Below are 25563 nucleotides of genomic sequence, written 5' to 3' on the forward strand. Positions count from 1 at the left end.
TGTGTCATCAGATGCCTCTACAGAAATATCCTTGACTGTTCTTATTTTCAGTGCTTCTGTTTCCTCCTTTTTCCCCAACTGTGGCAGATTCTAGGCCAAGCGATCATGCTTTGATCAGACTTTCTCTTCACTGAGTCTCTGCTCAACCTGCCTGTAACCAGCTTCAGGCTTATTCTTGGCAAGGAAAGTCATGGGCCTTCATCTGAATCGTGCTTGCACTGATACTTCTTCAAAAGTCATGGGGAAGAAAGGTTGGTTTTGCAGCGTGCTGCATGGAGACATCCTTCTGTTGAGGTCCATTCCTGCTGCCAAGCTTGCAGCTCAGTGCAGGGTGTGATTAATGAGTCCACCTGCGAGCCCATTGTTCTTGAACCACAAACCCAATGCGTTGCAAAGTGCAGTCTCAGTTCTGTACCTATAGAGGTGCACATTTGGTGAATTGGCAGAATTTACCGTTCCCAAAGATTGATCCCTGAGATGGTAACGTTCCTTGGGGAATAAAAATAACACCCTCAAAAGATGTATTTTAGAGGTGATAAAATGGTCAGGGGGGAGAGTCAGGGTTGTGGAAGTACCATCACTGTATGTATAGTATTTCACTTTCTAATGTTTAAGGTAACCCGAAGTTTAACCTTTAACTGTGAATTCTCTGGTCTAGAAATACTCATTCTTTTTAGCCGCCTTCACCATAAGCTTGCAGAATGGGTCAGGAATAGAAGAGCTAGGACACAGATTTCTGTTTGGTTTGGTTTTCACAGTGGAGCGATGAAGTGAGGACTCCATGTGCAGCCTGTCAGACACATCCAGCCCAGGGAGGAATTGCCCTGGACAGTTCCTTGGAGTTACTGCATGGAGGAGAGAGTTCCGTTGTCTTGCACAAATGGCGCGTGTAATTTCTGCTATCTCAAATCTCATCTTGCTCATTTTACAATGCAGTTTGGCTGCCCTTCCAATCCATAATGAACTTGATCTCCTTTACCCTTAATTCTGTAGGGAAATTCCCTCCTTCTCCTTATTCTTTCAGTGAGCACAATAGAGAAAGGACAAATCTCTGCTGAAAGCCCCCTGATAGATCACGTTTTTTTTAAACGCTGTTGAGCATTGTTGGCTTTTTGACCACATTCCTGAAAAATAAACCTCTGTCTCCCTTGTGATTTACAGCTCTCAGAGAAAGACAAGCCCTATGTGGATATCCAGGGCCTGACAGCCTCCACCATGGAAATCCTGCTGGACTTTGTGTATACAGAAACTGTTCACGTGACAGTAGAAAACGTCCAAGAGCTGCTCCCGGCGGCGTGTCTGCTCCAGCTGAAAGGTAATTTCCAAGGATCAGCACAAATTGCACACAGTTGGTGCTGTTTAGAGATCTGCTTTGCCTGACCTTCTGGAAATGGAAGGCAGGTTGTGGGTGGCGTGATATTTATAAATGCTGACGTCAAACGTGGTCTGTTGTCTTGTGCGCTGTGGTCTCTTTGGTAGAGGAGCTGACTTGGGTGGAAAAAGAAGATGATAAACCAGGTTATTGTTCCATGCTTTGGGATACTGTGTTTCTGCATGAGAATTCCCAAGAGGAATTGTGGGCTGTATAGCACATAAATGTTTCAATCAACTTAAAATAATAAGCAAATCCTAGATGTCGTTTGGTATGTCTGGGTTGTTAACAGGCTGGTTGATGTCGTTGCACGTGCACCTATGGAGATATCCCACACAGGTATCCCAAATCCCAGGCAACTATCAAGAAGACGTTGAAGAAAACCTAGAAATCTGGTGGCCGTATCCACTGGCATTACATGGGGTTTGTGTAGAAGCCATGAAGCTGAGTACAGCTGACATTTGAGGCTCTTCCTAATACCCGATTTAGTTAAGTTTTGTGTCCAATAGAATAGCCAGGGATCAAAACAGCCCCGACACGTGGTCCCTCCAAAGGAATATTTGCATATGTGTTCTTGTAGTGTTTTTAAGCTTGTTGTTTGAGTTGGATTTTCATTCTTGTTTAGAACTTTCTTTTCTGAAGCCCTTTCCAAAGCAGTGGATTGGGAGTAAGCATGCAGTGCTCATTCACCCCTCCAATTTTCCGTAGGTGTGAAACAAGCTTGCTGTGAGTTTCTAGAAAGCCAGCTGGATCCATCAAATTGTTTGGGCATTCGGGATTTTGCTGAGACACACAATTGTGTTGATCTAATGCAAGCTGCAGAGGTCTTCAGCCAGAAACATTTTCCAGAGGTGGTTCAGCATGAAGAGTTTATCCTCTTAAATCAAGAAGAGGTTGAAAAGCTCATCAAGTGTGATGAAATTCAGGTAAAACCTGAACAGTACCATTACTATGCAAAGCATTGAAGTGAAATGTTGAAACCAGTGAGGAATTAGTTCATATTTCTCGGGTGGACTTCTCATACAGCTCTTGAATTTGAAAGTTCATTTCCACAAGTGTTTCTTGCGAGTAAGACATCACAATTAGTCACCTCTGCAGAGCTGTTGTGCCCTTGTCTCCACCTTTCCCTGGAGGAGCTTTCAGAGGTTACAGAGATGTCTCAATGCCTACATTTCAGAAATACTCCCAAGACTTTAACTTCTATGTGTAGGTCTTTGCATGTTACTCAGCAGCACAAGCAATGCATTTGTCATCCCAGGCATTCGGGTGTCCTCTGCTTTTAGAGCAGCAGAATGCGTGATGGCACCGGCCCCTCGGGCTCTTCAGGAAGTTAGATGCAGATTTAGTTCCTTTCAAGTTGGTTTTTGGAGGATTTTCTCTTGGGCTGGAACCTGTCAAATGCTTTTTCCAGATGTCTTATGAATAAATTGAACATTCCTCAGGAATGGGGAGGGGGCTTTTAATTGAGGTGGACTTTGTAGAGAGTTGATGTTTGCTTCGGTTCTAAAAGAAGCGATTGGAGCAAACACTGTTCAGAGTTCCCAGTAACATGAACTGTTAGAAGCAAACCAGTGTAAGTGATATCTTTGTGGAATTCCTGAAAAGCCAGTACAGGGTTAGCCAGGAGAGTGTTCCTGTTGTATGCCTGGAAAGTCTGCCTTGAAAGTGGCCTTCAGCCAAGCTGACATCCTCTTGCTAATAAACCTGCTTGAGAAAGAGCATGTGAGAGAGCAGTGAAAGACCGTGGCGCAGGCTGAGGTCAGCGGTGGAGGAAGGCTGAGTGTGTTTGGGGCTTAACAGGCCACAGCTTTAATGCTGTGAAGGTCTGAGCTTATGTGGGTTGTGCTGAGTCCTGACGTAACACTTCCGGACAGTGCAGGGGAAATAATGAGGAACTTCAGAACAACGCAGCCAAACTGATCGGATGATCTGCACAGGCAAAGTAAAATCCATTGTGGATTGGAAGGAGTGATTTGGGCCTTGCAGGCACCCCGTGAGGTGTGTGTTCCTTGTAATGCCTTAGCTGTTGCTGTGGCAGTGCAGAGGTGATGTGCTGTGGCAGAGGGTACTGAGGGAGCACCCTCGCAAAATCCCTTGGCTGGGTGAGAAATGTAGTGGCAGGTCCTGACGGGGACACTGTGTGCAGTGTTCCATATCGTGTCTCAGAAAAGAAACGATTTCATGGGCAACGAAACCTTGAAATACATCAGAGAACAGTTGAGGAGGGAAGAAAACGATGTGGGGTTGTTGCATGTAAGGAGGAAGTGGGAGAAATGGGAAATACTGAAGTACTCTGCTCTCCTTTTGTGAGCTCTAATTGTCCTTCCCCTGTAATTCAGATAGAAAGAGGCCATGTCAGATTACACCGTAACAAATATAAATCAGTGGCTTGGAAGAATTGAGCCACAGAGGTGGCTCCCTGCTTCAGAGCATTCAGCAACAGACAGCTTCAAACTGAACCTCAGAGTGGACCCGTCATGTATTGGTGGGAAGGCTCAATTCTCTTATTACAGTATTTCCTTTTACATCGTATTTAATAGCAGTTAACAGACGTCATGATAATAAATTCATGGCTCATTTGCTTTTACATTTGGTGATCTGAGGATGTGCAAAAAGAAAACCAAGCCTAAATAATATATTACAGAGCCTTTTACAGGTTTTAGCTCTTGGTATTCACAGATATCCAGAGCACCGGAGGTTCTCTAAAAGCATCAGATTGAGATGGTTTAGTCAGTATGATCTCTGGCCGTAGTGTAAGCACCAGCATGTGCTGGTCTTAAATGGAGAAAGAAATAAACTAGTCACAGAATAAAATAAACAGGAGAAATAAACAGTAACATCCATGCCCTGGGGTTCTCCCCTCTGAAATCCAGTTGTTCATGGTTCCTTAAATGTGGATTAAATATTAAAGAAGCCTTAAAGTCTTTAATGGGGGATGGCTTGAGCATAAAGGGGCAGTGTGTGGGCATGGGGCTGGAGGCCAAGCAAGACCCTGCTCCATATAAATGAATCATGGTTCTGATCATCTTTATGGTAGAGCTTTGCATTGTGCAGGGCCATAACTCCTGCTCCAGTGAGAACTCGGGGGAGCTGCCCTGTTACTGCACTCCCTCAGCAGTGAGTGGTGGCTCCCAGCTTCTGGTTCTGCTGCATGCAGACCATGCAGCTCCCTTCTGTGGCACTCGTGCTGCCAGCCATTGGTTAGGGCTGTAGGGAAAAAATGCAGTTTTAAGGAAAAGAAAATGAGGGAATTTCATAGGGCTTGTAAATGCAGCTCATGGGAATTCCCACAACAGACTCTTCCTTGAAACATCATGCTCTCTTGCTAGCCATGAAGTAGCATCAGCAGCCTGGAAGCTGTCAGGTCCATGGCAGCAGCTGAAGTGCTGCCCTGCAGTCTGACCAGTGTGCGCCTCCTCTTCCCAGGTGGACTCTGAAGAGCCGGTTTTTGAGGCAGTTATCAACTGGGTGAAGCACTCGAAGAAGGAGCGGGAGGCGTCGCTGCCCGAGCTGCTGCAGTACGTGCGAATGCCGCTGCTCACCCCCCGCTACATCACAGACGTCATCGACACCGAGGTACCCGCACCCAGCATCCACGATGCCCAGCATCCACGTGTCATTGCCCTGCTCCCTGGTTAGGCTCCAGCTGTCCTAGCAGAACACGTTAGGAGCTGCTTTCTCTACTGATGCTTTTTGATGCTGACACTGTGGAGTTGGCCCTTTCAGCTGGAGTGCCCACTGGTTTGCTGTTTGCTGTGCCTGCAGTGGCAGCACCCTGGTTTTTAGCTGGGAGGGCACCCCATCGGAGCAATTAGTTGTCTCCTCTGATGTATGTAGCATCTTTCTGTTGTTATCCCTTATAGTGCTTTCTGCCCTTTATTCACAAGTGCTAGGAGGTCTCCTTCTCTAGGCTGAAAGCTGTTGGCGTGCAATCCTGGGGAGGAATCAGGAGCTGGTTTAGGTCATCAGGAGTTGGTTTAGGTGCAGATGGCATGTACCTTTGAGTGAGGACAGCAGCTAAGGCCCAGGGCCAACACACAACTAAGAGCCGTATCTAACACCGCTGCTTTGTAGGGTTGGGGTGTTGCAGGGGCAAACCAAAATGTAGATGATGATAGAATCATTGAATAGTTAGGGTTGGAAAGGACCTTAAGATCATCTAGGTCCAACCCCCCTACCATGGGCAGGGACACCTCACACTAAACCATGGCACCCAGCGCCTCATCCAACCTGGCCTTGAGCACTGCCAGGGATGGAGCATTCACAACCTCCCTGGACAACCCATTCCAGTGCCTCACCACCCTCACAGAAAAGAACTTCCTCCTTAGATCCAATCTAAACTTCCCCTGTTTCAGATTGAACCCATCACCCCTTGTCCTATCACTACAGTCCCTAATGAAGAGTCCCTCCCCAGCATCCATATAGGCCCCCTTCAGATACTGGAAGCTGCTCTGAGGTCTTCACGCAGCTTCTCTTCTCCAGGCTGAACAGCCCCAACTTTCTCAGCCTGTCTTCATATGGGAGGTGCTCCAGTCCCCTGATGATAAGAGATAATGAAGCTTTTGCAATGGAAACTTAACTCCAGACAGGAAGTGGTGCTGGCCCTGTGCAAGGTTTGACAGGAAGGCACAAAGAGGTTCAAACCAGCGTTCTGTTTTGATGGTGATGTGAGGTGATCAGTGGTTGTTAGCCCTTGTCACCTGACAAGTGCTGAATGTTCAATGACTGACTTCTCTACGTGGAGAAATGGCTGATTTAGTAACATCCATCTCTAATGTGATGGCCTTTTCAGATGTTCTTAAATAAGAGCAGCTAACAGGCCATGAAGTTCTGCTAGGGCTAACATCTGTTTAATCAGATAGTTACGGTCCACAGTAAGCTGAAACTGAAGCTAACGCAAAAGAGACTGGGGCCAAAACAACTGGATCTGTTCCAAAACCAGCCTAAGATGGTGTGCATACAGGACTTTAGCTTTCTTAGTGCATGCGATGGCCTCTCCAGCCTGGAAGTGACACACACTGGTGGGACACCGTCATCTCAGGGCAGCACAGAGAGGAGTGTTGGCCCTGTATGGCGTTATCTGCTCTGAGCACCCTGGCTGCCTTGCACAAGCACTGAGAACTTGTGAAAATAGATCTTAACTTACTCCAGCAGCCACATGTAGCACCAAACACCCAAAGGGGACTGAAGGCTGCACATGGAGCAGAGGTTGGTCCAGGCCCTCAGCCAGGAAGGGAATTACATGGTATTATGCAGGGAGATGAGCCTGTCCTTGGGCTGCAGCTTCTTTGAAAGAAGACCTTACTGTTGCTGTTGTTGCTTCATAGTTACACTTCCCATGTGCCCATGGATCAAGCTAATACATCCAGCTGAGCTGCTTCATTGTGCTGTGCTCCTTGTTTCTTCTTTGGTGGCAGGTATATACTGAGAGTTGATTATGTAGGGCCCATCCAGCCAAGCTGATTTCAGGTGTGGTTTCACTGCCAGTCCTCCTTTTCAGGCGTACTTCTAGTGGCTTTAAATGTAGCAGAAGTGGCTTTTCCTTCGTTTTCCAGTGTAGTTATTTTCATTATGGAACCTCCAGTGCCAGACTTAGTGTGAGAATTGACCCATAACTTTCCAGCTGCAGTCCAGTCTTCAGCTGCCTTTGCATTTCACTGTATGCAGTATTTGCACAGTGACACTACCAGCAACAGCCTGCACACAAGTCGTTTTTATGCTGTCTGAACTGATGAGAATTGGCTTTAGGACAGCGCTTCTGAGGGATCTTAAAATACCTCCCATGTACCAGTGACTCATGTTTCTCCTCAGCCGTTTATACGATGCAGTCTGCAGTGCAGAGACCTCGTAGATGAAGCTAAGAAATTTCACCTTCGGCCTGAGCTCCGGAGTCAGATGCAAGGACCTAGGACAAGAGCACGTCTAGGTGAGCAGCAAAGGAAAGGTCACTGCAAAGGTCTGGGGCACCAGCAGGTATTGTGTTATACACCTTGCCTGGTGCCTTGTGATTGTGCTGAAGTGCTTCACAGCAGTAACTTGTCAATGCACAGTCCCCAGTGGTACAGAAAGGGGCCTGGAGCAAAGGACAGAGGCGTGTTTGTTTTCAGAGCACACTTGCTTAGCAGCCATGTGGGGACTGCTTGGTTGCCTTTAATCCCAGGCCTCTGAAATCCCAGTTTCCTGGGTTGCTGGTGCCTCCAGATAGGTCTGTCTCGGTGTGCAGCTGTCCAAGAAGTATGGAAGGAGTTTCTTTCTGTCTATCAGTGTCAGAAACAAGAAGAGCTGTGAGGTGAGAGGCAGCTGTGTTACACTGAAGATTCATTTTCAGCAGAGAATCTGAGAGGAGAAAGCCCAGGGAGGGAGATGGAGAGATCCCCCTTTCCCTGCAGGGGTACTGCATGTCTCCTGGTTTGGTGGGAACATCCTCCATTGGTGTCAGTGACAGCTCAGCTCAAGCTGTCATTTTAGAAAGACACATTTCATTTTATTCTAGTTGAAATGCTTCCCCTGATAAAGGGGACATCCCAAAACTGGTTTATTGTTTAACTGTGCAGGTAAAAACTGTTGCATCTTAGTGCTCAGGTTCATCTTCTGGATTCAGCCCTACCTTTTTTAACTGATTCCATACCATCTGCTGTCAGCAATGCTCTCGCCATGTGTCACCTATAAACTCTGATCAAGTTGTGTATTAACTTTCTATGGGGGAGACTGAAATGATTGCACTTCAGCTGGCCCAGGAGATCCAGGGGATGCTCATCAGGTTTTATGGCTATGATAGAAGCCTACCTTCAAGGCAGTCATTACAAGGGAAGTTAAAGCTCTTCAGGTCACAAGTGTTATTTAACAGTCACAGAGAAAATAAGAAAAACTCGGGGACCATCTTGGAGAAGAGAAAGGAAAGGGAAGGCCCCTCTGAAATAAAACACATAAGAATCAGCTTGACTGGCTTCTCAGTGAAATGGGGAACTAAGGTGCCATCTGGTCTGGATGTCACTTGTAAATGGGGGGAAAAGGCCTTGTTTAGTGAGGAGGCTGCAGGGAAGCAGCCATCCTCCTTCAGCTTTCATGGGATGGGAAGAGGTTTGGGAAAAACGGGGGAAAGAATACAAAGGAAATTACACCCAAGCCAATGTCAGCACCTAACTTAGCCAGCTTGTCTTCCCAAAGTGCCTCTAGTACTGGGAGGAACAGCCCTGGAGCAGAGGGCTCCTAAAACCTGAGTTAGTCCTGCTGCCATGCACCCTGGAAGAGTTTCTCTCTCTTCTCTGCTGAGGATAGAAGTGTCCAAGTGCCCATAGCCAGGTTAGGTGCCTGCTTCAGAGTATTGATGAAACCAGGGATTTAGAGGCAGCTTGTCGCCCCAAGGAAGGAGGAGTGTTTTCTTCAGGTGATTCCCTTTGGTTTGAAGGGATTGACTTGACTTTGCTCTCCCTCTTTGCTCTAGGAGCTAATGAAGTCCTGCTTGTGATCGGCGGCTTTGGCAGCCAGCAGTCACCTATTGATGTAGTGGAGAAATACGACCCGAAGACTCAGGAGTGGAGTTTCTTGCCAGTAAGGGACCATTTTTGACCACCACTGGCTGTGCTCAGGCACTGCTCCCATAGCAGCAGCAATATAACATCCCTCATTGGGCTGTCCTTCGTGTTCTGCTTAGCATTTCTGCCATAAATCCTTTGGAGTTGCTGTGGTTTACACAGCAAATGCTGAAACCACATTTGGAGATTTGCTAAATCAGTTTTGTGTGAGGGGTGGTTGTCATGTTTCTAATCAGATGAGCCTACAGAGAACCACATTCTGTTGTGGGAGTGAGACTTCTCATGTTTCTTATTGAAGGGTTGTGAAGCTTTAAGGTTAGTGGTAATAACTGAAATGTCACTAGGAATAGGGTAAGTTCTTTCAGGCAGGTTGCAGGATCTCTCTGGTCCCATTGTTCCTGAGCATAATGGGGGATAGTATGGTAGAGGGAATTCCTGCACTGAGGAGTATTTTGGACTAAATTTAAAATCAGCTTTATCTGTGTGAAATGGTGGAGAGCTGCTGCTTCTTTAATATTGCTAATCCAGTGTCACTTGGGGGCCCAGAAGTCTGTTACGGTTTTGGAGGCTGAAAGCTTCAGGTATTCTGGGTCTCCACGTTTTTCCTATGAACAGTCTCTGCAGGGAGCCAGTGGGAGGCACACAAGCCTTCAAGATGCATCAAAGACTCAGTAGCAGCATAAATGACACCTCATGCAAAACATTTCAGTGCAGAAAGACCTGACCATGAGAAGAGCGCATGGCAGAGGCAGAGTAGGGCAGGCACAGCCTCTGAAGGCTGTATCCTTTAAACCCAGCGTGCTGTTTGCCTCTCTGGTGGTGGGCTGGAGGAGCGGCACTGCCCTCCCTGCACCCCTGGGGTCTCCTCTCCTTGACCTTTTTGTTCCTTCCCTGTTGCAGAGCATCACCCGTAAGAGGCGCTACGTTGCCACAGTGTCCCTGCACGATCGCATCTATGTGATCGGGGGCTACGACGGCCGCTCACGGCTCAGCTCGGTGGAGTGCTTGGATTACACCTCAGATGAGGATGGTATCTGGTACTCCGTGGCTCCGATGAACGTACGGCGAGGCCTGGCAGGAGCCACCACCCTTGGAGGTACGTCCTGGTCACCAGGCTGAGAGGGCAGCACAGCTTGTGCCGTTCTCGTCCTGAAAGGCCCTGAGCTGGTGTGTGCAGAGTGGGCTGGCCCCGAGGGAGGAGGTGAGTCTGAAATGCTCATCAGCTGGAGGAGCAGTACAAGTGGGAAACTTGCCCACGTATCCCGAGAGCAGCTCTGCCTCCGCTTCGTTCTTACGGCGTGTGTCTGTGCATCAAGGGAAAGGAACGCTGGGATTACGGAGTGGGAAGCGCTCGGGGTGGTTGACGGTGTCGTGTGTTACTGAGCACAGGACACCGAGTACAGCAGTAACCATCCAGCACCCGAGAGAGGCTGAAAGTGGAGCATCTGCAGGGAAGGATTCCTAGGACTCTGGGGAGGTGCTCGTGTGCCAATAGCAAGAGGCAGGGTTTGGCCATGGCAGCGCTTCAGTGGGTTCTGAGGCATGAAAAATCTAACTGGGGGGTGCACATTCTCTTTCGTCATCAGAAAGAAGCAGATTTAAGGGCCAGATGGGTTTGTTGGTTGTTTGGCCTGAGAGCAGGCTAACGCAGCGAGCTAGGGAGGGGAGCCTGGGTTTGCTTGGGCTCTAAATGTGCCAAGACCCGCAGTTGTTCCCGTATCCTGCAGTCCACGTTGTAGTTTTGCTCCATCTGTGAGGGCCTTCTTGCTCCCTGTGCGTGTTTGCTGCTTGACTCGCTGAGCCCAAGCCCTGTCCAACCTTGCAGACATGATCTATGTTTCCGGTGGGTTCGACGGCAGCCGGCGGCACACCAGTATGGAGCGCTACGACCCCAACATCGATCAGTGGAGTATGCTGGGAGACATGCAGACAGCACGGGAAGGCGCGGGGCTTGTTGTAGCTAATGGAGTTATCTACTGCCTCGGTAGGTACCCGCAGGGCATTCTGCAAACACTTGCTGGCAGTGCAGTGCTGTCTGTGGTGTCACGTGCGGGTTAGAAGAGAAGGTTTTAAGTGACACAGGGAATGCAGCCTGTTCTCCCTGTTCCCATTGCAATGGCTTAGACTGGAGCTGCCATATACCTGCAGTAAATGCTGTCAGAAGCAAATGGGACACGATCAGCCTACATTTGAGGGCAGCAGGGGGATGAGCGGTGCCAGCTGAGGTTTGCATGGGCTGGGCTGTGGCTAAAATCATACAATCATAAAATGGTTTGGGTTGGAGAGGACCTTAAGATCATCCAGTTCCAACCCCCTGCCATGGGCAGGGATGCCTCACACTAGACCATGTTACTCTGTCCAACCTGGCCTTGAGCACTGCCAGGGATGGGGCACCACAGCTTCTCTGGGCACCCTGTGCCAGTGCCTCAGCACCCTCACAGGGAAGAGCTTCTGCCTTAGATCTAACCTGAACTTCCCCCGTTTAATGCCCTAGAGATGAAGCACAGAGCCACAGGACAGAGGGTGCATTTGATCCACACAAAGCAATGGCAACTGTAATGCTCCAGAGCTATATCCTGAGCCATACATTATCCTTTCCCCTTTCTGTAGCACTTGTTTCATTTGCAGAGGCTGTGAACAGAGTGCTGGAGGGCAAATCACTCTGAAGATGCACCCTCTGGGCCCAGTGCTATACCCACATTTACTGCAGCCCTGTTCCTGGGGAATCATTATTGGATATTGGACACTAGCTTATGGGGTTTACTCCCCTCTCCCAAATTGCTCTTCCTCATGCTGTCCCCAAGGCAAATGACAGCCTGGGGGCCATCTGTTGTCCCCCATGCTGAAGGACCTTTGCTGAAGCTGCACAAAGAGATTTATTGGTATCCTCTTGTGAAACAGCTCTTTGAGACATCCCAGCCTACACCATGGAGCCTTCTGGCATCAGCTGGCGGCTGCAGCACAGACCCTGAGCCAGCACCAGGTCTGGAAGCTGAACATCTGCTTTAGCAGGACAGCATCGACACTGGCACCAGCACAGTGCTGACCTGGTTGTACTGGTGTGGAGAGCGATGCTCTGCCCAGCGCGGCCGGAGCAGTTCAGGGGCAGAGTTCGCTCTGTGCTGGCTCCGGTCTGGCACTGCGAGCTGCAGGGATCCCTTTGGTCTGCCAGCCCCAGCACGCTGTGGGTTGTGCTGGTGCCAGTGCGATGCTGGGCTCAGGAGGAACCGGTGTTACTGCTCTCCATACAGAAAACATTGCCCAGAAGCCAGTGCCATGGTTTGCTCCTGTATTTTGTTTCAGGGGGCTACGATGGGCTGAACATCCTGAATTCTGTCGAGAGGTACGATCCCCACACTGGACACTGGACGAATGTCACCCCGATGGCCACTAAGCGCTCAGGTAAGAGCTTGAGGTCAAAACGTTTTGTGTTGTGCTGAGGAAGCTCGTGCTGGCTTGTTCTGCTGCCCTGGAGGACATTGACTGCTCCAAAGGGTGCTTTGGCTTTGAGAAGGGGTGATTTTAGGGCAGGACTTACCTTCCCAAGAGAAAAAGCTGATTTTTGTATGTGTGAAGTCTCCATCCCCTGCTAAGATGCGCATAGAGGAATGTGTTTGTGGGCGTATAGGTTACAGGGAGGGAAAGGAAGTCCTGTGTGACTTCCATAACTAGGAACGGTGCCCAGCATGGAGAAACATCAGCAAGGCAGAAAGTACAGACCATAGTGCAGGATAATGGGGTGGGCTGAGCTGGTTCTCGTCAGCTCTTGTTTCTCTTCGTCTCTTAGGGCAGATTCTGGAGGTAGGCCACCCCTCAGAAACCTTGGCCATGCTGCACTGCTAGATCCCACTTCCCTGCTTAGGCATTGGTCTTGTCTCTTCTCTCAGCCAAAGTCTTCCCCTCTGAAGCTGTCAGAGAGCTCGCTGGGACAGCCTGGCTGTTCCCAGCTGGTTTGGTGCTCTCAGCAAGAACAGGCAGTGAAGGTGAGGTTGTGTTTAGTGGAACAGAACGTCTCTTATACCCTGTTTATAAAAGCAACAGATCAATGCCCAAGAGCTGCAGAGCATCTGGCTTGTTTCCTTCAGGATATTCATCAGTGCAATAGTTACACATTGGTGGTAACAGCTTGACAGGGTTTGCTCTGCTCTCGAGATGTAGGTCAAAACAGCAGCTGGTGTTGGCAGGAGCACCCAAGGCCATTAAGTGCCTTGTTCTCTCACCGTGTTCTTTGGTGCTTTACCTGAAGGGAGCTGCAGATGAGGAGCAGAGGTTGGCGGGGGGGTTATTTGCTGCTGTTGTCATCAATTCCCAGCTGTATTATTGATTGCTGTTAGTCTGAGAACAGCTGCTCAGACAGATGGTTCAGCTACTTCCATCTCTGACTGCAACAGGCACCAGTTTTCATTTGCCTGCCTTCCAGAGGAGCCCTGGCAAAGAAATCCCTCCTCCAGCCTCGCAAGGAGCAGTCCTTGCTGCATGCCCTCAAGGGCTGGGTGACACCAGGGAGCTGTGATCACCAGAGAAACCTGTCTCTGTGGTGACAGAGTCCCAGCTGCAGCAGAACGAGCTTTGTGCTGGGCTGTTCAGGGAGTAGTTGGGTGGTTTTCAGCCAAGGTGAACACCCCACGTTGCCAGTGCTGCCCCAGCTGCAGTGCTGTTCAGCCCCCCCTTATGCCAGAGATTCAGCAGCATTTGGTAGTTACAGGGTTTCAGGTATTGTATTGGAGGCAACAATAACAGAAGACACTGGGTTATGACAGCTCTCTTGTGGGAGATATAAGAAAATGTCCTCTGATCCAGTTCATCCTTGCAGCAGTGAGCCCGGGGCCCAGTGCTCCCAGTGTCACTCATGGCCCTGACTGTGCTGCCTTCTCTCTCTGTCTCTAGGGGCTGGAGTGGCTCTGCTGAATGACCACATTTACGTGGTGGGCGGGTTCGACGGGACGGCACATCTCTCCTCTGTGGAAGCCTATAACATCCGCACTGATTCCTGGACCACTGTAACGAGCATGACAACCCCGCGCTGCTACGTGGGGGCCACGGTGCTGCGGGGACGGCTCTACGCCATCGCTGGGTAAGCTGCTGCCCTGGGCTGGGGCTGGGGGGGAGATGCCCTGCAGGAGCTGAGGTGACTCTGCCCTGGTTCAGGCGGCCTCCCCCCCCATTTCCATTCCAAGCTTTATGAGGGGACGCAGCCCAGAGGGACCGTGCCCAGCGTGAACAGGCACTGTGCTGGCCCAGCGCTGAGACAGGCAGGAGGGCAGCAGCAGACAGCAAAAGGGAGCCTGATGCAGCGGTTTCATTTCAGGCTCTTTCTGTACACAGCTGTCCAGCCTCCCAGGAAGGGCTCTGAATGCCTCAACCTCTTCCTTCTGCAGCATCCCTCACCTGTAACCTTCTGGCCTTGCAGGTACGATGGCAACTCACTGCTGAGCAGCATTGAGTGCTACGATCCCATCATTGACAACTGGGAAGTGGTGACCTCCCTGGGGATGCAGCGCTGTGACGCTGGAGTCTGCGTCCTTCGGGAGAAGTGATCTGGAGGGACCTTGGCAAGAACATGCTGAAAAGTCTCGGCTGGAGGAAGAGTCCAGAGTGGTTTGCAGTGACTGTTGTTGAGAGTCGTGGATGCTGTGGAAATAAGCACCAGACCAGCAGCTTTCTGTGCTGCTTTTGACTAGAGCATGTGCATAAACGTGTTATCTCAGCAGTCATTCAAAATCGGGGGCTCTGTGAAGGTGGTGAAGCAGGTCAGGAGAAGCTGCACTCTCTGCTGTTCCTGTGGCTAAGTCTATTGGCAGAGCAGAGATGCCCCCAGCCTTGGTGTCAGCCAACCTCGTGAATTGCTTCCAAGGATGTGTACATACAACTGGGTGGTCTCTTCAGCCACTGCAGTACCACACAGGTCCTGTGGTTGCTTTTGGCCGTGTGGATGTGTGAGGGTGAACCCAGCTGCTCTTATGTTCTGGCTACAAATCATCTTGTACATACTGAATGTTTAAACATTGCTCCTCAAGCGCACATCAGTGCAGAGCCAAATTGAGCGAGCGTGTATAAGTGGGTCCTGCACTGTAGCTACGTCTGCAGGTTCCTCACAGGTCTGCACACAGGAGTTGCAGATTTAAGCTGTGAACTACTGAGACCCAGAAGCCCTTGGCTGCAGGGGACAGAGGGCAGGGAGAAAGCTCATTGCCTGGTGTAGGAGCAGGTCTGCAGCGTTTGTGCTCTGATCGGGGGCTCAGCAAGGTTCAGCACATCTCACTTCCCCCAAAAAAGCTTGACAGCAGCTGCAAAGAGCTGCATTTCCTGGCAGCAGGAGCCTTGCTGTGCTGTGGCAGTGCCTTTGCTCCCACCCCTGTGGGGAGGTCACCTTGGAGAGGTCAAGGCCCTGAAAGCAGGGACACGATCGCTGCTGTCGCGTGGATTTTGCTGGTGGGTGAGCGAGTGGGGTTTGCCTGCAGGCAGACGTGTCCAGCACACCCCCATCAGCCTCTCAATCCAGTTCATGGTGTGGATTTTCCTTTCATGTAGGATTGTTCTGCTTCCAGGGCTGTTGTGGGGTGACATCCAGGACTCCCTCCTGCCCTTTGTTCTCAGCTCTTTATCCCCCTGCCTTGGAACTCCGCACCCTCTTACAGGAGCTGTCCTTCGCCTGCCCCGAGTGAGAGCTTCGCCGGAGCCCTCCCTCCTCAGCATGTCCCCTGCCTTGCTGCGTTTCTGGGAGCACGGGCTCCGTGTAGTGCTGCTCGTTGAGCTTACTGCCGACTCCTCGCCTGGGGGACAGGGTGGGATCAGGGACGTGGTAGCATGACTCCATGAAGCACTTTCAGGCACTGCTCTGCCCTTCTGCGTTTGTTTCTCTCCCACCCGTGTTCCGTGGTTTGGTTTCCTATGTTTATTTTTTAATGAAGATATAAAGAATAAAATATTTCCTGAGCCAGTGGGAATTCAGCTTCTGTTCTCTGCCTTCAAGCCCTTGGTGTCGCTGCTGGGTGGAGGGTGTGCAAACCCCATGGTAGATCAGGCAGTAAGTAGCCTTCAGCTCTACCAACACTGCAGCTTCAGCGTGGGAAGTAAAAACAGCTCCATCTGTGGGGAGCCGCAGCACAAAACCCATCCGGCCTGGACCACCTCTGATAGGGTGGGTTTTTTGCAGGGTCTGCTTGGGAAGAGGGTGGCAGCAGAGAAAAGACTTATAACAGTCTACAGTGATAACTGGTTAACTGTGCTAACATGAGCCAGTGCATCCTGGCCTGAACCAGCACCAGTGCGGCAGCAGGGCCAGGGCAGGGATTGTGCCCCTGTGCTGGGCACTGGGGAGGCCGCACCTCGGATCCTGTGTTCAGCTCTGGGCCCCTCACTGCAGGAGAGACATTGAGGTGCTGGAGCGGGGCCAGAGAAGGGAACGGAGCTGGTGCAGGGCCTGGAGCACAAGTGTGATGGGGAAGGGCTGAGGGACCTGGGGGTTCAGTGTGGAGAAGGCTCAGGGGGGACCTGATGGCTGCCTACAAGTGCCTGAGAGGAGGATGGAGCCAGGAGGGGCTGGGCTCTGCTCCCAAGGAACAAGGGATGGGACAAGAGGAAGCGGCCTCAGGCTGAGGGCGGTAACGAGGTGCGGCTGCAGCAGGACCCAGGGCAGGACAGAGCCGCCCCGCAGCCACCCGGGCCCCGGATCAGCGCCGCGAGACGCGCCAGGGACCCGACCCGCAGCCGAGCCCCGGCCACCGCGCAGGCGCACGGCGCCCCCTGACGCCACTGGGCACGCCCCTCGGGTGGCGGCGGCGGCACGCAGCGCGCCTGCGCGGCGATGGCGGCGGCCTGTGCCGGGATGGAGGCGGCGGCGGCAGCAGCAGCAACGGCGGTGCCTCCTCCGTCACCTCCTCCTTCTGCCGCCGCCGCGCCGGGCTTGTCCGAGCTGGTGTGCGCGCAAGGCCGGAACGTGAAGGCGGTGCTGTGCCAGCGCTGCGGGTCCCGGGTGCTGCTGCCCGGCGCCGCCACCTTCGCCCGCCGTGAGGTACCGGGGCGCGGAGGGCCGGGGTGGTGAGGGCGCCCCCTGCGGGCGGGGCGGTGAGCTGACGCTTTGTCTCCCGCAGCTGCTTCTGCCCGCCATGAGGAAGAAGGCGGCGGCGGCGGCGGGGGGCGGCGGGGACGTGGTGCGGGAGCACTGGCTGGTGCGGGACATGTTCTCCTTCGAGAACGTGGGCTTCACCCGCGACGTGGGCAACGTCAAGTTCCTGGTGTGCGCCGACTGCGAGGCGGGGCCCATCGGCTGGCACTGCCTCGACGACAAGGACAGCTTCTACGTGGCGCTGGAGCGTGTGGCCCACGAGTGACAGCGGCGCTGCCCGCGGGCGGGGACGGGGACGGCTGGACCCGGGCACCCGCTCGGCAGCGGCAGGGCCCTGCAGACTGACCGCGGCGGCCGAGCCCAGCCGCCTGCCCGCACCCCCAGGCACAGCCCGGAGCCCCCCGGCGCCGATGGAGAGCCGCGGGGACGCCTCACCGTGACACTTGCCAGGTTGATGGGCCTGCCCTTGGTCACCTCTGCCTTGTGCGGCCGCTGTTTCCCAAACGTGCTGGGATGGGTTTGTGACACAGCCGTGGAAATGTGGGCGCTGGCGCAAGGACAAGGGGAGGACATGACTGCTGCGTCGGGGCGGCTCTGCAGCCAAAGCACTTCACAGGGTTAGGGCTGAATCTTCTGTTCATTCGCAGAAGAAATGTCCCCTGCCCTGAACCGCAACGTTTAGGTTCTCTAAAGCCTCATCCTGCCTGATAGCTGTACTCTGTAATAGCGTATGGCACCTAAAGAGTGTGTAATGCATTGTAACTAACACTGTATGCAGCTCTGTTAACTGAGACCTTGGGAATAACATACAAGTAGTTTACAGACATAAAATGTGCAACGTCATCATGTTTCCCGGCAGCAGGAATGAAGGGATTCCAGCCTGAAAAGGATTTGAATCATTGGACAAGCAGTGCTCAGTGACTGCATGTCGTAGTGCTGAAGAATGACAAAACAGCCGTGCAGCTGTTAAACAGAGAACCTGGGAGGGGATTTCTCTTCTGTAAACCAGCCGTAGGAGCAGTGCTGGGGTGTTGTGTCCAGTTCTGGTCTCTGCCTTTTAATAGGGACACAAAGCTAATTGCAGATCGAAGGAGGCTGAAGGAGCCATGGTTCTCACTGTATTTATCTTTTGGTGATTGTGGTCCATTCTCCATTTGTGGTCCCTCCCCCCATGTGAATAATGCAGGAGCTTCCCAGTGATCGCCCTGAGTCAGGCCATGCCTTACTGCAGGAGGTGCAGCAGTACCCTGTTCAATAAACACTGTCAGTACCAGTGCCACTGTAGAGGCACAGCTGTCATTGCGCTGGGATGGTGAAGTCGTTCTTGTCCCCAGAATGGAGAATGGTTGTACTTAAAGATTAACAGTGTTGTTGGCACAGGGCTGAGGCAACAGCCTTTTCACTCCACAACTCAGCTTAGCTGGCAGGGGTCTGTAAGGCAGGCGCAGCCCCAGGTAGGTTTTCCAGACAGGCATCTGCAGGGCGGGTGAGGGAGAAATGAATCCTTCCTTCTCCCAGTGCACTTCGAAGTTAATGCCTTAATGCAGAACCCCAGGATGCTGGCTGTTCTGGAGCCATGCTGTGGGCAGGGGAGGAAGAGAGGTAGCTCCATAGGGTGGAGACTGAGGCTGCCAACTTGGGTCGGAGGCCCGTCCTGTGCTGTATCCTTACTAAACGTGTCACGTGCACATTTGACATGAAAACCGTGCTGCTTTCCTCCTGCCCTCCTTGTCCTTATCCCTAAGCCCAGTAACTGAACATACCCATTAAGGACATGTACATAGAAGGGCCGGAGAGCTTCCTTTGGGTTCTGCACAGGCACAGCGAAACAGGGGGATCACGTTGCTTAAATTTCACATTTCACTTGGATTGTTGTGTGTTGGGGAAGGTTTTGACCTGTAGCACCTACATTATAGTAGTACTCATATGAAGTGTGCTGCACAGTAGTTTCTGTTTGAAAACACCACTGTGCGGAAGAGGTTTGTGGGTATCGGCTTGATTAATGCTGAGTAAATGACACTTCTCAAACACATGGTACATGTGGATTCCTGATACTGGGGAGCAGTCAGTGGGTGGCACTGGGATGGAGCTGAGATGGTGGTGAAAGATCTTGGGTCACAGGCCTTCACATCATTACTGCCGATATTGGACTCTGGTGTAGTGATGGTGGGTAATGAAAACTCTTGCCCTTCAGTGAGCAGATGTGCTGGATGGATGCATCCTCCACTGGATCCAGGTTTGGGTTTTGCTGGCTCTTAAATATAAAGTAGGATCACACAGATGGTGGAAATGCCAAGAAGAAATGTACAGTCTGTTGGGAATCCATGGGAAGAAGCTTTTGTACTATGAGATCTTGGGATCTTTTAGTCTTGGGTAAGATCTTGGCTTCCTGCAGCTTGGAGAAGCCACGAGAGGCACCCGTGAAGTCCAAGTAGCATCAGCAGGGACCTGGTGCTGGTGAAGGAAGCTGCAGAGCTCTGCAGTTCAACTGCTGATGCTCAGGATCCCCCTCCTGAGTTAATCCGTATCCCAAGAGTTGACTGAGAATTACGAGAGGAGGAAGGAAATGGCAGAGAGGAAAAAGGTGACATTAGTTGGTGGAATTCCAGCCCAGACAATTCCACTGGGATGTTACTGAGAGGCAGAATGTCTGCAGTCAGCAAACCACGCCTTGGGGGGGGGGGGTTGTGCTGTGTTTGTGCAACAGGCAACAAGGGGAGCATCTAATGAAGCCCTGAACAGTTCTAGTGTTGTGACAGCTAATAAAAATCTGGATGGTCTTGCAAATCATCTTTTCACTGCTGCTTACCTACCTCCTGCCTCTTCTGTCTGTTCTTATCTAGTGTGTGAAGCTTTTCCAGCTGCCTGCAGAAAGGAGGCGAGAGCCAACCTTAAGGTATGGGAGGAGCTGAAACAAGACCTGTTAATGCTCATCTTGCAGCCCATCTTTCTTTAGCATCAACAAGAAGAAACCTTCATTTCCACATGTAGGTTGCTTTAAAATGAATTTGAAACTGGATTTTTTCCACAGGAGTGGCATATACTCTACTGGCCCATTTGGTGCTAAGCTGTAGCACTGCCAAGAGGGAATAGCAACAGGCCTGCAGCCCTTGTGCAGTGTGATCCCGTCCCCAAGGTGGTGAGGGCTGTGCAGGGCAGGACACAAACCCTCTAGCCCTTGGGGCCTTGCCTCAAGGCTGCTTTTGGGAGGGGACCAATAGGACTGATTTTGGTTATTGCTTCCCAGCTGGGGTTTAAGGCATTCCTGTTTGATTGCTTATAAATAGAAATGTATTTAGGATAGTTAAAAACAGATGTCGCTCCATTCTGACTCAGCTGTTGAGACTCATTCAGATCCCAAAACTATGGTCTGGGCTTAGGCTGGCATTGACACGTCTGACACCTTCACTTCCCTGCTCTCTTCTCTCCCCCATAACCCTTCGGAACCCTTTGCTGGGCAGCTCAGTTTGCTCCTTTAGTCTAAAGCTGCTTTTCTTGGGCTGCTGGGTTGTGATTTGGAGAAAACTCCAGGAACAAACTCGCCAACGGAGTTCCAAGCTGACAAGCAGGTATTCTTTATTGCAGCACTGGGAGACACGGGGGAGAGCTCCCCCTAACGTGTGTCCCCGTGTTGCCATGCAGGCCATCCATGGTCACTGGGCATATTACATCATTTTCCAAGAGTTTCTGGCATGCGTGCAAAATGTGATGGTCCTTAAGGGTCGTTTACTTTTCCCAACAATCTTTATAACCAGCTTAATTAACTTTACAGACATGGCAATCATCCTGGCCTTCTACTTCTCAGTTAGTTTTGCTGTGCCCACCCTGGACATCTGCTAGTCCCAGATATTCCCCATCCCCAGGTCCCGTTTTTCTGTTCTGCTTTTCTTACACCTTTTGTACTAAGGTCCTAAGGACCTGAAACTATGCCAACTACCTTCAAGCACCAAGTTATTTTCCATTACAAAGCCCTCAAACTTAACATTACTTAGAACTGATTACATTTTGTGCTTTTTTGCCTCCTTGTCTCAGTTGACACACGGGACTTGGAGCTCTGCAGAGAGAACCAGGAGGCAGTGGCCGGAGGAGGCTGTGAGACCAGCTGAGCTGACCTTGGTAGGGTCCTGGGTAGGGTCCTCCTCCCTTGAAGAGGTGACATTCATGCTCCTTCTTACCTAAATTAAGCACATTTCATTGGAGTAGGTCAGTGGTGCTTGGAGCAGGGACTGGAATTCAAGACTCCTGCCTTCCCCAGCTCCATGAGGCATAGAAAGAGCTTGGTTTCTGGGCCTGACAACACCCAAGGCCTCACAAGAAACACACAAGAAACCTTTGGCAGAGCAGTTAGGACAATATGGACTTTGAAGCTTGGAGGACTTTGCTGTTTGCCTCCCTGCTGTGTTCCAGAGCTCTGCTGCTGGGCAAGGCCTCATGCAGGCAGCCAGGAGGGCTGGAGGTGCATCTTAGTGATACCTGCAGCTCCTCCATGTGTCTGCAGAGCCTCTTGCCACTGTGTGTGGAAACGAGCTCAGCAGGGTTCAGAAAACAGCTGTGGATTGATAAAAACAAGGCCAGTTGCACTAGGAGAGGTATTTTTTGGCGTTACACCTCCTACATATCTTGCTTTGCTTATTACCCTAAACCCAGCAGCACTTGAGAACAGGACTATTAACTCTGAATTGAGACTGCCATATCAGCATGCAGCGTGGGTGTTTGGGAGAAGAGGCCTATCTGCGGTGTATTATGAGTATTCTCCGAAGGTCACTTTACACTCCCTGAGAGGAACAAGAAAAGCAGGAGGAAAGGAAACGAGAGGAAATAGCTTTGGGGTACTTCAATAAATGATGGAGGAAAATGCTTCCCTGCCTCCTGCAAAGCCAGGTTAGGAAGGGCTAAACCCTAGAATCAAAGGAACACTAAACCACCAAGTATTTTGCCTAAAACCACCAAATATTTTGCAGCTGCTGGGGGACAGGGAAGGAAACCACCGCAGATGAGTGGAACTTGCCATAAAATAAGGGCTTAGATAAAAGGCAGCTTTCTGCTGCTTTTAACCAGCAATTTCTGTTGTGCGCTTCAGCAGAACCACTTCTGTGCTGAGTCAGGTTCCTCAAGTGCAGCTTTTGCACAAGTGCAGCCGGACTTTTCTGTGTCAATGGGGAAGAGGGAGGTGGTAGCATGGCCCCAGAGGAGTGGGAGAAGCCAAGGCTGTGCTCACAAGAGTGTGCTTCAGAGGATGCGTGTTGGCATCTGAAACTTGCCTGACCATGCACAGTGCTCTGCTCCCTAAACGCAGTCACTGAGGAAGTGAGGTGGTTCCTGGGTCACTGGGATAACACTTCATGCCCTGAGAGGGGGAAGCAGGCTCTGGAGAAATGATTTCTTGCATCTTTCCTAAAACTGAATGCAAAGGCACAGAGTCCAGAGTAGGGACTGTAGTGCATGAGCTACACGGGTGGAAGCAGCTTGTGGCAGAGGATTTCCCTCTTCACAAGCACACAGGCATTTCCTAAGGGCTTCAGTTGTGTCGTAGGTTAAAATAGAAACTCTCCGGATACAGCTTCGGCATGGGGGAGCCCTCGGTCACCCTCCCCTCCTCGGCACAGTCCATCAGGTGTGGAGGAGAGCAGCCCAAGGCAGGCTCTCATCTCACAAAGGCAGGTTCTGACCAAGGCAGTGGCCGCTCAGCCACCAGAGAAGGCCAAAGCAGAAGAGCCGGAGCTGTGGGGTTTCCAGCAGAGCCTGTCCTGGGCAAGACTTTCAGGGCAATTTGTGGCATCAGTAGGAGCCATGTGAGAAGCTGCATTTGGGAGAGAACCTTGCATGGATGTGTCAATCCCTGCATGGACGTGTCAATCCCTGCATGGATATGTTGATCCCTCTCCTCCTCACTAGGATCATTGGGAAGTGTGTGTGCACTCAGAGGAGTTTCTGCTCTTCCTTACCTTCCAGGAGTCTCTGGATTCCCTGGAGGAAGGGAGTTGGTTTCTAGCCTTAATGGCTGTGCAGAGGCAGAGTGCTCCTCTCTGAGTGCTGCCAGGAGCCACCCCCTGCCTTTGTTCAAACGCATCTGGAAGAGATGCCCTGAGAGCAAGGGAGAATAAGCAAAGCCATGTCAGCACAGGTCTCCTTCCCCTCCCCGAGCAGCTGGCTCTGCACACTGCCGAGCACTGTTAACAGCGTGCTATTTCCGTGGCAAACATCCAGACCACAGCTCGTTGCAGAATGCCTGGTTAATCTGGAATCTCTGGCAATGGAGCATGAGGGCGGCTTCAAGAACTTGTTGCCTTGTGCTGTCCTGGGGTGGGAGCACTTTGTGACTCCTCTGGAACAGGCAGAAGGACTCAGTTCTCTGTTAAAGTGTGGCAGGTCCAAGAGGGAGCACCACGAAGGGCAGGCAGCCTGAAGTGCTGGGGCTCAGCAAACACAGGACCCATCTCCTGAGGAGAAAGGATGCCTGGAGAAAGGAGCAGCTACAGGCTCTGGTGGGATAAGGAGTCACCAGCAGTGAGGAATGTAGGTGGGGGTGTGTCCTGGGTTCAGCAGTGATTTGGAGGCTGCTTTTTTGCCACACTTGCCACCTGCACCATCAGCTGAGTGGTTTCCTGGTCAAAAGGACCAGTAGAGAATCGGTAGAGGTAGGAAGGTCCACACACTGGAAATAGGAATAGTTGGTACTGCTGAGTAAGTGCTCCCACTTGACCAGGAGAGGTTAACTTCACCATGAGAGAGCTGGTCTAATGGGTGATTTTAGTTACACACAGAGAGGCCAATTATTGTAGCAGGACAGGACAAGCTATGTTTTCAGCATCTAACCCAAAAGTTAATGGTGGAGAACACAATAGAATTGGTAGGCTGGGGTCAGTTTACTCCCAGGTAACAGACAGAGCCTGGTCCAAGAAGTATGACCAACACAGGCAATGCAGTTCCCAAGGTCTGACATAACTTGAGACAGGGGTGCAGCACAGGAACCCAAAACTCATGGTGCAGAGGTGTGAACAGGTAATGCAGAAAGGCTTTTAATTGTAAAGAAAAAACTCATGGCCTTGATGGAGAAGCTGTTTCAACTTTGACAAATGTCAGACAGAGGTGTGTTACCACAGAGCAGCAGGGAAGAAGTGGCATTTATAACAAGCAGAGAATGGAAAGAGCCCCTGCATTGTGCACGTGCAGAGAACAAAAGAATAGGGCAGATAGTCAAGTCTGTGCTTGCAGGAGCAGGATTAAAACAGCTGGGAGAACAAAGAATGGAAGATTTCAAACCAGGGAATGTATTTAAGGCCATTAAAAGCAGATTTTATTTAAGGATTACCTGCTAATAGCACATTATGGCTACAAAGTCAGACAGTCAAGGTAGAGAATGCTGAAACCTTAATGTCCTGTGTGCACACGTTCTGCTATCACGTAAACAAGAGGAGAGCCCAGCCCCTTGGGGTTCCAACTCAAGCACATCCTTCCACTTAACACTCCCTGTAGGAGGAGGACCAGGTAGGAACAGGCTATAATCATATAATGAGAGACAGGCCTATGGCACATGTTCTATGCTCAGGAGAGGAATGACGTCTTCCCTGGTACAACCGACTCTGGCAACCCCTCATCATTCCCATGTTTAAGGATTTCCAGCCCATCTGGAATGGGGAGTGTTTAGGTTAGAAATTAATTCAGCCCTGTCTAATTGGATCATTTGCAGGTCTCAATGAAAGGGTTTTCGCGGCACCCAGCAAACATTCCCAAAACCCTCATGGAGGATCCATGTCCTCCCATGCAGGTTTGGCCTGAGATCAGCAGTTAAGCATTTCCACGTTGTCCGTTCTCCCCATATGGTTCCTCTTTGCTGCGTGCAGGTAAGTGTGATGGGATGAACAGCCCAGTGACGTGAACTGGCTTGTGGCAGGACCTGCAGTGTCCGCACCCCGATGGCACAACCAGCTCCTCCGCAGGGCCCTGCCTCTGCCCCCCTTCCCTGGCCCAGCTCGTTGATACCAGCTCACTGAGGAGATGGGAACCTGCTACATGCACACCTTCCGCCCCACGGTGACTCTTCTGTGTCGTGGACATGGGGCAGGGAGAGGTCTACAGAGTGCTGGTTTACCCCAATCTGCAAAGGACTGCTCCGCTCCGGTTGTCGTCAGTGGATGTCGCGATTCATTTGGTTCACATCGATGTGTTCAGAAGGGAAAGGGCCCAGCGCCCTGTGCTCATGCCGCTGCGCGCTGTGGTCCCTCAGTGCCATCCTCACCTCGACGGGCTGATGGCAGTGCCGACCACAGGCAGTGCTAACCCAGCCAAAGAGCCCATCCCACAGCACTGCTGTGAGGTATATAGGAATGATTCGTGTCCGCAACTTGAGTCCTCGTCATCATTGTACTTTGGGTGGAATCGAAAATCCTTGAAATCGTTGTATCATGTGTAGAATGTATAACACTGATTAGATTTTCCTGTCAATAAAATGATGAAAGAGAAGAAACAAAGGAATAATCCTTCTTAATCAAACTTTGTTACTTTAAGGGGTACTTTGTTTAACTGCTTGAATGCCTTAAGGGGGTTAGGTAATCAAGAGAGACATCCTGCCACAGGATGAGGTGAAA

At 51.1% G+C, this 25563-nt stretch overlaps 2 protein-coding genes across 2 annotated transcripts; both read left to right on the plus strand.

Moving 5' to 3' along the window:
- Positions 1 to 1146: 1146 nt before the first annotated feature.
- KLHL12 (kelch like family member 12) lies at positions 1147 to 15336 on the plus strand (the record flags this gene model as incomplete). Its single annotated transcript, XM_057403820.1, has 10 exons — positions 1147 to 1315; positions 2081 to 2298; positions 4799 to 4948; positions 7184 to 7298; positions 8817 to 8923; positions 9808 to 10003; positions 10733 to 10891; positions 12211 to 12309; positions 13795 to 13981; positions 14318 to 15336. Coding segments are annotated over 10 exons (1527 nt in total), but the record flags the coding sequence as incomplete, so codon positions are not given.
- Positions 15337 to 16714: 1378 nt separating this feature from the next.
- On the plus strand, positions 16715 to 17263 carry RABIF (RAB interacting factor). The gene is made up of 2 exons (XM_057403722.1): positions 16715 to 16921; positions 17001 to 17263. Exons 1-2 carry the CDS (start codon positions 16715 to 16717, stop codon positions 17238 to 17240), a joined length of 447 nt encoding a protein of 148 aa, XP_057259705.1. The 3' UTR covers positions 17241 to 17263.
- The last annotated feature ends 8300 nt before the right edge of the window (positions 17264 to 25563 follow it).

The sequence above is a fragment of the Pezoporus wallicus genome, unplaced genomic scaffold (genome assembly GCF_028554395.1).
Source record: "Pezoporus wallicus isolate ANWC-B61680 ecotype Strahan unplaced genomic scaffold, APGP_CSIRO_Pwel_v1 contig_5863, whole genome shotgun sequence".
Classification (NCBI taxonomy): domain Eukaryota; kingdom Metazoa; phylum Chordata; class Aves; order Psittaciformes; family Psittacidae; genus Pezoporus; species Pezoporus wallicus.

Coding starts and splice junctions, on each gene's coding strand:
- RABIF (XM_057403722.1), top strand. CDS start 16,715: ATGGCGGCGGCCTGTGCCGGGATGGAGGCGGCGGCGGCAGCAGCAGCA. Junction 16,922..17,000: donor CCACCTTCGCCCGCCGTGAG/GTACCGGGGCGC, acceptor TGTCTCCCGCAG/CTGCTTCTGCCCGCCATGAG.